General features: G+C 41.9%; 1 protein-coding gene across 5 annotated transcripts in view; it reads left to right on the forward strand.

Moving 5' to 3' along the window:
• Positions 1 to 10,700, forward strand: part of CCNL2 (cyclin L2) — an 18,902-nt gene extending 8,202 nt beyond the window's left edge. Inside the window, exons 2-11 of one of the 5 annotated variants that reach the window (XM_075839614.1) lie at positions 1,765 to 1,839; positions 1,944 to 2,053; positions 2,145 to 2,265; positions 4,530 to 4,594; positions 6,153 to 6,252; positions 6,559 to 6,663; positions 6,746 to 6,887; positions 6,965 to 7,082; positions 8,708 to 8,800; positions 9,585 to 10,700. In XM_075839614.1, coding sequence (XP_075695729.1) covers positions 1,765 to 1,839; positions 1,944 to 2,053; positions 2,145 to 2,265; positions 4,530 to 4,594; positions 6,153 to 6,252; positions 6,559 to 6,663; positions 6,746 to 6,887; positions 6,965 to 7,082; positions 8,708 to 8,800; positions 9,585 to 9,927 — 1,272 coding nt within the window. In that variant the 3' untranslated portion in view covers positions 9,928 to 10,700. Of the gene's footprint in view, positions 1 to 1,761; positions 1,840 to 1,919; positions 2,054 to 2,144; positions 2,266 to 4,529; positions 4,595 to 5,333; positions 6,253 to 6,558; positions 6,664 to 6,745; positions 6,888 to 6,964; positions 7,083 to 8,707; positions 8,801 to 9,584 lie in introns of those variants that run through there. The other 4 variants (XM_075839615.1, XM_075839617.1, XM_075839616.1 and 1 more) reach the window with 4 other exon arrangements.
• The last annotated feature ends 4,022 nt before the right edge of the window (positions 10,701 to 14,722 follow it).

The raw sequence follows: 14,722 nt of genomic DNA on the forward strand, positions 1-14,722 counted from the left end.
TTTTTTTTTGTCGGTCTACATAGGTATTGTTTTTTTTTTGTTAATGGCACCATTTTGGGATACATATAATGTATTGAAAAAGTTTCCTTTTTTTTTTTGTGTGGGGGTTTAGTGGCATTAGTGCCATGTTAACGTTATTCTCTGGATCAGTATGATTAAGATACCTACTTTATATATTTTTATGTTTTGCTACTTTTTCGCAATAAAAACTTTATTTTTAATTATAAAACAAGTTTCTCTGTTGCCAGAGAGCCATAGCTTTTTATTGCAAATGTGCAATATTTTTTTTGTCAACAGAGCTGATGAGTTGATTTTTTTTTTTTCATTGGTACCATTTTGGGGTGCATGCGTCTTTTTGATCACGTTTTATTCCTTTTTTTTTAGGAGGAAGAATAAACAAAAAAAACAGTAATTTTGACTTTATTTTCTCCACGTTTACAGCATAGATTAAACATGTAAATTTTTTGATAGTTTGGGGTGTTGCAGATGCGGCGATATTGTTTTTGGTGTTTTGTTTTTTTTACAGGAGGATATAAGGTATTTTGTGTGCAGGAGTTGATGGGGTGGCATAGGGTGCTTCGCATAGAAAAACTCAGTAGCAGTATAGATATACACTATAGTTAATCTCTAGCAGACTGTACAATGTTCTCTGATTTTAGAGTTTAAAGGTGAAATATACTCCCCTCTGTGACCCGCATCTATCTCTAGAACGGGGCCCCCTATACCCCGTTCTATCTTACCCGGCTCCGCTGTCTTCCGGCCACTTCCTGGTTACCTGGTCGAGTTACGGAAACAGCGTAGCATGCTACACTTCTTCTGTAACTGCCATTTACTACTATGGGAGTTATGGAAACAGCGTAGCTCAGCGAGTTACACTGTTTCCGTAACTCATCCCTGTATTGCGCCAGCGATCTAATGATCGTGGGTTCAAGTCCCCTAGGGGAACTAATTAAATGTGTGTGTGAAAAAAACAAAACGTTAGATACATTTTCAAGAGTGTAAAAGAAAATGTAAAAGTTAAAAAAACAAAAACCACTTTACCATTTTTCCCCAATCACAATGTAAAAAAATTGGTATCGCTGTGTCCGTAGAAATCCGAAACTATTACACTATAGCATTATTTGGCTAAAGAAATTTAAAACCCCAGAAAATAATGAAATAAAAAGTGATTCAAAAAATTATATGTGCCCAAAAAAATGGTGCTAATAAAAACGACAGCTCGTCCCGCCAAAAATAAGCCCTCACACCGCTCAAACGATAGAAAAATAGAAGTTATGGCTCTCAGAATCTGGTGAAAGTGAACAAATTATTTTTTTTAACCTATAGTTTTTTTTCTTTGTAAGAATAGTAAAATTTTTTTTTTTTCTGTTTTCTAAAACCTGGGTGCGTCTTATAGACAGGTGCGTCTTAGTCTGAAAAATACAGTAATTGCCTACAATTCATTTCCCCCATAATTTTCTCAGAATAGCTCCCCTCAACATTAGTAACATGGCAATAATACATGTACAAATCATCTTTTTATTGCAAATTTTTGACGAGCGTCTAATGCCTTGGTTTGAATAGATGACCCCGTTGTGGCCGTTATTGAATGCATTTGTATTTAGTTTGATCGTATTTGTCTGTAGTATGTTACTGCATTTAATGTTCTTACTGCAGCGCACACAGCGCAGGTGTATTGTTTATTTCTTTTTATTTTTTACTATCTATTCTTCATGGTTTTCAGCCTGTACTCTAATGCTTGGTTTCGGGTTTCCTCACTTCCAGGTTGCGATGGCTACAGGACAAGTATTATTCCAACGATTCTTCTATTCAAAATCGTTTGTAAAGCATTCAATGGAGGTAAGTCTTCAGAAAATGTTCTAGGTTTTTAGGTTTCTGGGCTTCTTAACTTATTGACAGTTTGTTCCTGTAATCTTCAGCAGGGTGTTGTGTTCTCTTTTTAGCACGTGTCAATGGCCTGCATCCACTTGGCAAGCAAGATTGAAGAGGCACCAAGGCGCATTAGGGATGTGATCAATGTGTTTCATCGTCTTCGACAGTTAAGGGAGAAACAGTAAGTTCTTCAGGCACGTTTTGTAGTTTTGCATACTAAAAGAATTGGTACAGGTCATGTAATCTAACCTTCAATTTATGGCTCTTTCCAGGAAGCAGTCACCTTTGGTGTTAGATCAGGACTATGTTAATTTGAAGAACCAAATAATAAAAGCTGAGAGGAGGGTCCTCAAGGAATTGGGCTTTTGTGTGCATGTGAAACACCCTCATAAAGTAAGTACATCAGTTTTTTGTATTGCAGTTGGCAGTAGCTTTGCAGATATTAGCCAAGGATTATAAGAGGGGACTCCTAATCGAGGTAAACTCCATTATGTCAATATGCCCTAATTGGGCGACTGGACAGAACACTCTCTTTACTGGACATCCTAAGAAATACCAAATTTACCTACTTAACCTGATAAGTATTCATCTCACATATTTCACGGGATTGGTATTAGAAGATCAACTGTATTCCGTCTTTCTGGGCCTACGATAAGGCATGAGGCAGAGGTCTCAGGTAAACCCAGGGATCTGTAGTATATGGAATATTAGGGTAGTAGTTCTCTGTAAAATCCTAGTGTACGTCAGTTTTTGTTTTTTTTTCTTTTTAAACTCGTTTTATTGAAGGAGGTACATAAACACCATGGTAAAAGACACTTCTGGGCCCCCGCACAGCGGACATGCCCAATAGAAATACAAAAGTGCGTGTTACAATATCATGTCAGCAATGCATGGCATTACACTCAATCTCAAACTTATACAGGCAATAAACTAAAACAGAGTATATAAACATTTCACAAACATCTGCAGTGCATGACATTCCATATTTGCTCGGATGCAATAATATATTACCATATGCAAGAGATAGAGAGCCAGCAAAATCCCGAGCCCATCCGGGTGACATAAGGCATCTATAATGTCGTATCCCATCCTTAAAGGGAATGTGTTGCCAGAAAAACATGTTTTGTTTTTTTTAATTAAACATTTAGTGTGTGGGTGATTAAACATTGTTCAAATTTTTTTTATTTTTTTCACGAGTCAGGAAATATTATAAATTAATTCTAATTTATAATATTACCCATTTCTGGTCACTAGATGGAGCTATTCCCAAAATTGCAGCATTGCAACATTGGGTGAAAAGCCCTCGCTCTAGTGAGCTCTCAGCATCCCCCCCTCCTTTATCCTGGCTAGTGCCGGGATAAACGAGGGGTTTGAACGGTGTAACCTCCTACACTGTGTGTCGCCATTTTTTGAGCTAACACACAGTGTAGTAGGTTTACATACAGTAGTAAACACACACTGAACACAAACATACATAGAAATCCCTTACCTGCTCCTGCCGCCGCGGCTCCCTCCGGCCCGTCCGCTCCGTCTGCTGCCGCTGGTCCAAGTCCGGAAGCCGCGACCGGAAGTAGTAATATTACTGTCCGGCCGCGACTTCCGGTCCACAGGAAAATGGCGCCGGACGGCGCCAATTTCAAGTTGGACTGTGTGGGAGCGGCGCATGCGCAGTTCCCACACAGACGCCGTACACACAAGTGAATGGGACGGGAGCCGTTCGCAGTCCCTATGGGACTGGGGCTGCCGTATTCCATGTCTGTATGTGTCGTTAATCGACACATACAGAAATGGAACAAAAAATGGCAGCCCCCATAGGGAAGAAAAAGTGTAAAAATAAGAAAAAGTAAAACACAAACACACAAATAAATATAAACGTTTTTAATAAAGCACTAACATCTTTAACATATAAAAAAATAATTTGTGATGACACTGTTCCTTTAACCATAAATTACCCAAAAAGAGAAAAAAGGCAGCCTTTTTCACAAGGCACCTTAAGTAGGGATTGCTCTAAGAGCCATAGATAAAGCATTATTAGAGTAGGATGTGAACTCAGAATTACACCACCCATCCCACACCCGATGAAATTTATCAGGGCATCTTCTATTAATGTAAACAATTCGCTCATGTGTACGTCAGTTTTATCACATGTAAGGCTTTTTTCCTTTGGACGCATGGCTTGTATAAAAATTCAGAAGTAGAACAGCCTAAGGCTATGTTCGCATCTGCGTCAGGGCTACGTTCCGTCTGAGCTTTCCGTCGGAACGGAGCCCTGACTGACACAAACTGAAACGAAAGGTTTCCATCAGCATTGATTTCAATGGTGACAGATCCGGCGCCAATGGTTTCAGTTTGTCTCCGTTGCGTAAGGGTTCCATAGTTTTGACTGGATGAATACCGTAGTCGACTAAGGTATTCATCCCGTCAAAACTACTATGGAACCCTTGCACAACGGAGACAAACTGAAACCATTGGCGCCGGATCTGTCACCATTGAAATCAACGGTGATGGAAACGGAAACCTTTCGTTTCAGTTTGTCAGGGCTCCATCGGAACGGAGCCCTGACGCAGATGTGAACGAAGCCTAAAGTTGCCTTTTTTTTTTACTAGATGCTCTAGTGAGGCTGCATAAAAGTGAACTTTTGCTCTTTCTTTCTCTAGATAATTGTGATGTACCTGCAAGTTTTAGAGTGTGAACGCAATAAGCACCTGGTCCAGACTTCATGGTGAGTTACTCGTTCTTATATATTTGTGAAGTGAGCCTGTATACTGCAGTTTGTCCCTTCCATTGCCTGCAGGATCTGTAGGGCATTGCCAAGCAATGCTGTACAAGCCCTGGGGTATCAAAGGAATCGTTACAGTTCACCCAATTTCATCCGTTTTCTACTGTTGACGATCTGATTGCCATTGACTGAAGGGGAAATGCATGGGAATCGCTTCAGCTTTCCCATATTTGGAGTGAAGATCTGGGAGAGATTTGAAGTGTGCCTCTACCTGTCTTGGCGCATTTTCAAGGCTCATCTCATGGTTTTGTAGAGCAAGTGTAAACACATATTGTAGTATCTTCTACATTTTGCACTAACTTGACTTGTTATATGGCTTAATGTACACTGCTTTTCTTAAAGTGACTAACATCACAAATGTGTCATTACATGGCTGAAGTACATGGGGTTTAAGACTTGTGTTACCCTGTTGTATACTCTGGGAAAGGGGTATTACCTTGTTCTGTTAGCTCAGTTTGATGTCTTACATATTTGGTTTTTTACATGTACCATAAGTTTATCAAGACTGCTCATGCCATATTTGTCTTTAAGTTGTTTCTCCGGGGGTTAAATATGTTTTTATGGGTTATTGGTCATGATGGAGGGGGTGGGGGTTGCTGACTTTACTGTCTGGTACTATTTATTTGTTGAATGGATGGAGAACCTATTTTAACTTTTGTTTTCTGTACTCTTTTGATCAAAGGCTAGCCTCTGAGGGTAAGTGACTAAGACTTCTCCTCTGCTGTCCAAGCGCTTTGGTGCAGGGATAGCTGCCGTCTTCAGTCAATCCCAAGCAGGTTCCCCAGAAACGAAGGCTGCCTCTGGTCAGGTGGTATACATCCAGCGGAGTAACCGGGCTCAACACTCCTTGTGGTTTCCTTTCTTTTCATGACCTCTTTACAATGAAAAGTAGTTTATTTTAATTTGCTTTTTTTTGAGTTTTGAAGTTTATTTAAATGCAAAAATTAGCAGAAGTTACCATATATTTATATAGAATGTCTATCAACCTCTAAGTTATAACAAAGCTTTATACTAAATGCAAAACATTCTTCTTTTTGTATTTTAAGTTTTTCACTGTCAGAAGTTTAGCATTGTCTAGATCTGCTGTTTCTTTGAAAAATTGACTGAGCACCTGTGCCGTATTTTGCAGCAGAATGTCTCTCTACCAAGGTTTAAGTTATCTGGGACACATCAAATATCCTCCCTCTATAACGTTGCTGGAGACCTCTTAAGCAGGCCTGGCTGGACGCACAATGCCGGTGGATGAATTTAGGACACAGATCCCTCCATCTAGATATCCTGGATGAAGCCAAATTGAACGTCTGTCTTTAAAGGCACTGATTTTAGTTTGACACACAAGCTCTTCACGTATAAAAGCCTGTCGGGCATATCTACAGAAATTAAAATATGTTCTCCATCCTTCACAATTTAACATTTTGTATGCTTTAAACACCTAAATACTGGATTATACTGTAAGGCATGCCTTGTTCTACAATATATTGCTTTATTTGTGTAATTTCAGGAATTACATGAATGACAGCCTCCGCACTGATGTCTTTGTGAGGTTCAACCCTGAAACAATCGCATGCGCCTGCATCTATCTGGCAGCAAGGACTCTTGAGGTTAGTTTATAACCAGGTGGAATTTTTTATTTATTTGCGGCAGTATTATTTTTGCCGCTTGGAAAGAAAAAAATAACCGTTGGGGGCAACCCTCAGCCTGACAAATTGACACTAGAAATTGGCAGAAACCTTTTTAAGCTGGTGTTGATTTCGATTTGTGGCGCACGGACGGCCCAAGATGCGACAAATTCATTATGACTGTGCACCGCTAAGTAAATTTGTCAACTAAATCTAGATCCAAGTGTGTTCATTCTAAGTTAGCTGTGAAGATTATTTAATTGTCTAAATGGAAACCTTGTCTTATAGATCTGCCTCCCAAATCGTCCTCACTGGTTCCTTCTGTTTGGTGCTTCTGACGAAGATATTAGAGAGATCTGTCTTCAGATTTTAAGGCTGTACACAAGAAAGAAGGTATATAGAAATCTTAACTTCCTCCTCCAATTTCTCTAAACTTGCATGTATGGCTTCAAAAAATCCTTACTTTAAATTGCAGGCTGATTTGACTGATCTGGAAAGTAAAGTTGAGAAAAAAAAGCTGATGCTTGAGGAGGCTAAAGCCAAGGCGAAAGGGTTACTGCCGGATGGAACGCCACGTATTGACAATGCTCCAGAGTTTTCGCCCAATGTGAAAAATGGTATGTTGCAAATTCTTTATTCATGACGTCTAGCTTATGTTCTCATGCCCAAATTAAATAACAAATTATTTTTTTAGGGTCTCCTAAGGAAGGAAAATCAAACAAACCTTCGCCTGTTTCTGTTCATGCACTGAAAAATGTCAAAAGAAAAGTAGAGGATGCAAAAAGGAACAAATCATCCAGCCCTGTAAATGGGTAAGTTGTTACTCATGAACACCAAGTTCATAGAATCAAATTTACAGTTGAACACGATTATACTCCTATATAATTTATATTGGCTGCATAAAAAGTTGGGTAGCTTTGTAAATACTTCCATTGCTCTTCTCATTTATAATACTGGGGGATACAGCACCATGGGTGGATATTGGAACCTGCCACTAGGAGGCTAACGCTGTATAGGAAGACGTTTTTTGGACATGTAAGCCTTACCGTTCCCCCAGACACTGGCTAAATCCGTTTTAGCCTAGTGTCCATAGGAGCCAGACACACTGGATATTCAGGTCTTCTGGGAGACCAGATAGACATAGACAAGATGGGGGGACGATGGGCTGAACAAGGACAGAGGCCTCCCAAGTGGTCAGTCAAGGGTCTATCCTGAGGATAATGGTATGTCCCAAATGAACTCAAATCGGTCCGAAGAGTTGCAAAGTGCGGCAGTCATATGTTCCACAGGGCGGATCTCCCTAATTCTAGTTAGCAAATCGGTGCTGGAGGGAGGTGTATTTTGTCTCCATTTCCACGCATTCGGGGTTTTAGCTGCTCTGAGAAAGTCGTGGAATAGTCGAGGTAACGGTTTCCCCATTGAGGAGAGACATTTAGTTAATAATGTAGAGGATCTAGGGGAAATTTCTGCACAAGGGGGCAGTCCCAAAATATATGAAACAGGTCACCCCTCTGACTTCGGCATCGCCAACAATCTGACGGGTCAGTCCGGTTGAAGCTATGCAAAAGGGCAGGGTGGTGATACCAGAACATAAGGATTTTCTATTGATTTTCTTTGTACGTTGTACAATGAGAAGTTTTAGCTGCTTTTGACCAGATTATCTGCCACAATGAGGAAGTGATGGACCTCCCCAGTATGGTTTCCCACTTGGTCTCGATCACATTTATGTTATACGAACTAAGATGTGATCATTTACATCTCGATCCTGCGTGTTAGATACGCAGGACCCGCTGTCACTGAACCAGTCAGTGCCGCTGACCTGATGGATTCAGGTTTTAGTGCTAGATACAGCTGCTCTGTATACAGGCTACAAAGCGGCTGTATCACAAAAAGTAGGTCCTTGGACATGTTGGTGTTTTGTTTTTTTTCTTGTCCTACGGCTTTATGTATAAACTGATTTATCTAGTGACTGGGAGGGGTATGGCCTGCCTGGGGGAAACAAAGTATCTTACCTACCTAGTGTCAGACGCCTAGTGGCAAGTATCTATACCCATAGTGCTGTCCCCCAATTAATACGAGAAGAATATTTTACGGTGAGCGCAAAAATCCCATAAACGAGCTCTTATAATGAAGAACTGCTGGTTATTTGTGTTATACATGTTCTCACGCTCCCCTAACGGCTTAGCTGAGCTCCTGTATTACATGGGGGGCAGTTGATTATACCTTCATCCTCCAGTGCCTGGTGTAAGTAATGATGCTCCAACAGTAATTCAATTGTCTTCCTGTATCAAGTTGTTGAGCCGAGTGACTATTGTTCACTCCACGCAGCCTTAATCCAGCACAGATTTGGAGTCTGTCTATTTGAGAATCTTATCGGTCATATGCAATTTACAACATTGACTTTCTTGACGTTACAATTGGTGTTTTCTTGTAATAGAGTCACGAAAGGGAGAGAAAGCCGAAGTGGCAGTGGAAGCCGAGACAAGAGCTACTCCCGTTCTCACTCCCGATCAGTGTCCCCAAAACGAAGGTGAGTTTCTAGCGTTGCTTGCGTATGACTTGTATATGGGTAATGTTGCCTCTACACTTGGCTCAGGGAAACGTGTATAGTACATGGGAATATGTAGGTTCTTGTTTGCTATGGGCAGTCGGCTGGACCGGTCTCGTTGAAATGCGCATGTGCTGCCAAACTGGATTTGCCATCGATTGCAGCAGGTTTGAAGAGGTTACTAAGTTTGGTTGATAAATGTCTACTTAAGCCAGGAAGAGGTGCAAAATCCTTGTGTGGGCGACTTTGCCTAATGGAAAAAAAAAATCCCTGTCGCCCTATAGCGGGAATTAAATTTGATTGCTGTTTAAGGCACCATGCGCACGACCGTAAAAACGCGGACCGTAATACCAGTCCGTGGTTTAAAGGAGCCATTCTGGTCTGTTGGCCGCGGACACCATTCCATATCACTACGATTGGGTATCCGTGCCGTAGAACTGTGCCGGGAATTATCGAGCATGTCCGTTTTTTCATGTTTTACGGGCCGTGCTCCCATACTTTGTATGGGAGCACGGCCCAAAAACGCTGGTGCCTGTCAGTAGACGGCCGTGCCCACAATCGCAGTCTGTGATTACGGGCACGGTCGTTTGCATGGGGCCTAACTTAGTATTTTCAGAAAGTTGGCAGATGTTCCCTCAAAGTGCTACTATATATCCAATATGTGCACATCCTATACATGCCTGATATGTGCCAAGTCTGTAGTATGGAGCAAATATTTATTTTCAGCCTAAAATGAGCCAGTTACTAATCCTTGTCTCTTTACCAGGAAAAGTAAAAGCTACTCTACCTCCAGCGGGTCAAAATCTCGCAGTCACTCCAGAAGTCGAAGCGACTCTCCACCTCGAAAAGCAAACCATGGCTCCTACAAAAGCTCCAAAAGCCAGTTATATGGGAAGGGCAAGGACCACAAATATACTGGACAGAGAAGATCCCGCAGCAGGAGCTCCTCCCCCCACAGCCGCACGCGTGGAAGTCCAGACTCCGGAAAGTACAAGAAGAAAAGTCACTACTACCGTGACCAGCGGCGAGAGCGTTCCCGATCCTATGAGAGAGTGCCTCATCGGCATTATGACCGCGACTATCCCAGTCACAGCCATCATCGAAGATGAGAATACTTCTCTGCAGCAACAACTTCTGATCTTTTGACATTGGCCTAATATCTCGGATGATCGGTTCCATGTGTATTGGGCAAAAGAAAAATGTGGGGAAATGGACTTCCAGTCACCCATCTGATAACATTTTGGTGCTAACTGACAAACCGAGACTACGGAAATTGAGGGGTGTTTTTTTTTTTTGTCTCTCGCTGTTTATGCTGGAGGATGAATAAAACATCTGAATGGGGAACACTAAAGTTTACAACCCACATTTGTCCAAAATCATGACATTTCAGAAGGAAGTTTAAACTACGGAGAGACAATAAAGTAGATGTATCTGAAGAACAGTACATTATATATGTAAAAGTTAAAATGCAGACCTATATTAGGTCATAACTGAGGGTTTTTGGGTTTTTTTCTTTTATGGGACATGGCCTTGAACATATGTAAATAGATACATGTTACATGTGTAAAATGAGTTTGTGCAGGACTTTGTCGGAATAGGTGTGTGATGTACCTTGACATTTCTGTACAATAGATAATTTTTTATATGGTAGCATGCCCGTGCCGGACACGTGCAGTCACACATGTATTGTCTTATTGAATACTAGACGTACATGCAATTCTACTCAGGATATTTGAAGGCTCAAATATATCTAGGAAGGTTTGTCTTTCTGCTTGTTTACCAGATCTATGGAAACCAACCACAGCCAGGCCGTATCAGTTTTATTGGTATATCCAAGCTGTATTCCTCTTTACTCATTAAAGTGTTGGATTTTATATTTAAATTGCGGTGTACATTTCTTCCTATGACTAACAAAAAATGTTTGTGCGAGAACCATCTATTGACTTCTTCAAAGCCTGCCGACTCTTCCTGTGGCAACACTAGAACAGTTTACATATAGCAGATTGCGTTTTAAAGGGGTTGTCTGGTTTAAAAAATGGATTTTCAAATACCTTCTTAGGAAACTTTGCGTTCGGTGACTGTCCTGACAAGGAAGCGCCCTCCTCCCCTCCCCTGTTGGCCAGAGCAGAGAATGCCTCTCTTGTTCTGGAGAAAGCTACAGATCTGTGCATTGAATGGGCAGACAATTTATTTGAAAATAAATGGTGTAATGCCTTGATATTCCTGTGGCGGCACTGCAGGGGTATGTAACGCTTGCTGCCAGGTTCCTGTTCAAATTACACCTGATTGCTGGGGGTGTCAACATTGTGACACCCTGTAATCGACTCATTGTCAGGAGACACTTCCATCAAAAAGGAGTGGACCAAATTCTAGACAAACCCTTTAAAGGGGCTTTCCGAATTATTGTTTCAAAAATTGGTCACAGTAGGAGGGATGCAAAAAAAAAAGCCATTACTTACCTCGCGGATCCCCGTCGTTCCAGCGCCGCTGCTCGGTTCCTTCCCGCCGCTGTTTTGACATCACTGCAGCGATGATGTGCCAGTCTACCCATGTGGTCGCTGCATGCAATCCCTGGTCTCATCGCTCCTGTGCCGTATACCCACTGGGACCAGTGATTGGCTGCGGTGATCACATGGGTAGACTGGCACGTAATTACTGCACTCATGTCCAAACGGAGCAGCGGCGCTGTAACGACTTATCTGTGAGTTGAGCAATGGCTTTATTTTATTTTTTGCATCCCTTCTACATTGGCCAAGTTTTTAAGTAACTGAAAACCCCTTAGTGGTTTTTCTTAAAGGTGTTCTATAGGATTAGAAAAACCTGGCTGCTTCCAGAAACGTTGCTTTCTTCTGCCACACCTCTCCACAGGTGGTGTCTGGTATCGCAGCTCGGCACTATTTACTTGAATAGATGAGCTGCAATACCACACCCAACCTGCAGATGTGTGGTACTGTTTCCAGAAGAAGGCAGCCATGGTTTTTTTTTTTTATTCTATACATCTTTGTTTCCTTTCGTGATTGATATTTAGGAAAATGGCCCTTTTAAAGGAGCTCTGAAATCACTGCCAGTCTTCATAACTACATCTTAGATAAAGTAGTGATCATGGAGGTAGACACTTCTCTGGATTTCTTGTCAGACCTCCCTACTTTTTAAGCCTGTTCCACAGTTTGAATGGTGGTTTATGCGTTACAATATATTTTTCCAGGTGCTCAGAAGATGGTGGTAAGAGGCCACCTGTGCTAAATGTCCTGCAAAAATCGGAAATCTTATGCGTTCCAAAAATGCATATCCAGGTGAGGGATATTTATGACACATCCACAAGATATCCCATAAATGTCAGACCGATGTGGGTCCCGCCTCTAGGACCCGCACCTATCTCTAGAACAGGGTCCAATAATCCCCGTTCTAGCTTTTTGTGCGTATGCTGACTGCCACTTCCTGATTACATGGTCGGGAGTTACGGAAACAGCGTAACTGCCACAGTAGTGAATGGCCGTTACGGAAGCAACGTATAGCATGTGAGCTACGCTGTTTCCGCAAATACTTTCCACTACTAATATGGTTATGGAAACTGCGTAGCTCAGCGAGTTACTGTTTCCGTAACTCCCGACCATGTAATCAGGAAGTGGCCGGGAGGCAGCGTGATCACAGAAAGCAAGAACGAGGCTTGGGCGACCCCGTTCTAGAAATGAGGTGGGACCCGCATCTACCTGACATTTGTTATATCTTGTGGATATGTCCTAAATGTCCTTCATGGGGAAACCCCTTTAATGATCAGAACGGCTCGTTTACTGGGGAGCACCAAGGTGTAATTTCACAATGACGCATATTTATTTATAGTATTTACAGAGGGAGAATCTAAGAACCCCTCCATACATGTCTGATGGGGCAGACCACTTTTTTTTCCCCCTCTGTTGGATTAGTACGAAATCCAGCAGGAAAACCCTCCATATGAAATCTCAGGCATACAAAGGTACTGGACAAAAAGCTGAAAACCGCATTATTCGCAATTGAATACCAGATGTGATCACTTTTTCGGGTTGCGCTCAATGCTACACAAGGCGTGTGAGAGGGACATGCGGCCTGTATGGGTGCAATCTTTCCGGGAGATTCTGAAGTTATGTGATGGGGGGAATATACTCAGAATTTAAGTGATACATTTCGGGGGAACTTGATCCTTTTTCTGAGATGATACAGAATTACTCCGTTTATTACATTCTCTTCCTGCATTTCCTTAGAAAACGGCTCATAAGGTTGTCGTGCTTCCTGGATGATCAGGCTCCCAGTATTCGCTGGTGTGAGGGACCTGAATATCAAAAGATGGCGGCCATGCACCAAAACTAGATGCCACAGCAAGGTCTTTGCAAAATTTCTATGGTTTGGGGGATGTTCTGTGAGACTGTAGATACTTGGTCATGATAATATGCTATGGTATCCTACCCCAAAACCCATAAATGCCAAAATTATAGCAGACACCAGACAGGTTTTTGGATAAATAAGGCTGAGTTCAAATCTGGTGGGAGCGATGTCGCAAAAAAATGGCAGAAAACAAGAAGCACCGTGCTGCGCTATTTTTATTTATTTTTTTTTACAGTAAAATGACACACAAAGTCAATTGTTGCCGTTGAAAAAAAATGGCATAATTAGTATTGTCATATCTGAAACAATTGAAAGTTATTTATCCTGCGTGGTGAACGCCGTGAAAAGCAAATAATGACAGAATGGCTGTTTTTTTTGGTCACTTTGCCTCTCCCCAAAATATGGAATAAAAAGTGATAATTTAAATGTACCCCAAAAATCGTACCAATAAAAACTACAGCTCAACCTGAAAAAAAAAAAAAAAAGCTCTCCAACAGCTCCATTGATGGAAAGATAAAGTTATGGATCTTAGACTAAGGCCCCATGCACACGGCCGTGCCCGTAATCACGGCCCGCGTTTGCAGGCACGGCCGGCCACATTTTCATGCCGTGCTCCTATACAAAGTATGGGAGAACGGCCCGTAAAATGCAAAAGAACTGACGCGTTCCATAACTTTTCAGAACGTTTTAACGGCGCAGACACCCATCCGTAGCGATACGGAGAGGTGTCCGCGGCCGATAGAACTGAATGGGTTCGTAATTGCGGACCGTGTTACGGTCATGTGCATGGGGGTGATACAAAATATAGGGGTGTTTTTTTTGTTTTGTTTTTTTGTCAGGGTGGTTTCCTGTGCAGCATTTTGAGAAAAAACCCCAAATCTTTTGTGGTGTTTTTCGCTGCAACAATTGCTGTGGTCAGCTGTAAACTTCAAGTCAATAGGGAATTATTAAACGCGCTACAAACTGCAGTTTTTCTTGTTTTTTTAAATGTTGCGTTTGTGTTTTTTAAATTGCAAGCCTGGCTTTGGCGATTTATATTATTTTTTTTGGGCAAAGAAACGTAACACAAGTGTGTGTGAAGGAAGCCTAAGTCCTCATGCACATGAACGTGTTTTTGTAGTGCGAAATTAGTCCGCATAAATGCGGATGAATTGCGGACCCATTCATTTCTATGGGCCCATACACACAACCGTGGTTTACATGGTCCGTGCATTAGCCGGGAGCCTGGACCGCAAAGAAATCGGACAAGTCGTTATATGGGCCGCATTTGCGGTCCGGGCTCATTAAAATCAATGTGTGTATGGTCCGTGATTTGTGGATGACCCTCCGTGCCGTAATCACGGGCCGTGTGCATGAGGACTAAGGCTATGTTCACACTGGGCGGATACGCTTTGTAAAAGCACAGTGTATCCGCCCTGTGCGCTGCAGGGAATTCCGAACCGCACCAAATTGTGGTGGTTTTTTGACCAGAATGTCCGCTGCGGAAAATTGCACAGAAAAAAATGGATACTTAACATGGCGACGCCCCCCTCCGATGTCTTGACG

This window comes from Rhinoderma darwinii, chromosome 10, assembly GCF_050947455.1.
Source record: "Rhinoderma darwinii isolate aRhiDar2 chromosome 10, aRhiDar2.hap1, whole genome shotgun sequence".
NCBI classification, from domain to species: Eukaryota; Metazoa; Chordata; class Amphibia; order Anura; family Rhinodermatidae; genus Rhinoderma; species Rhinoderma darwinii.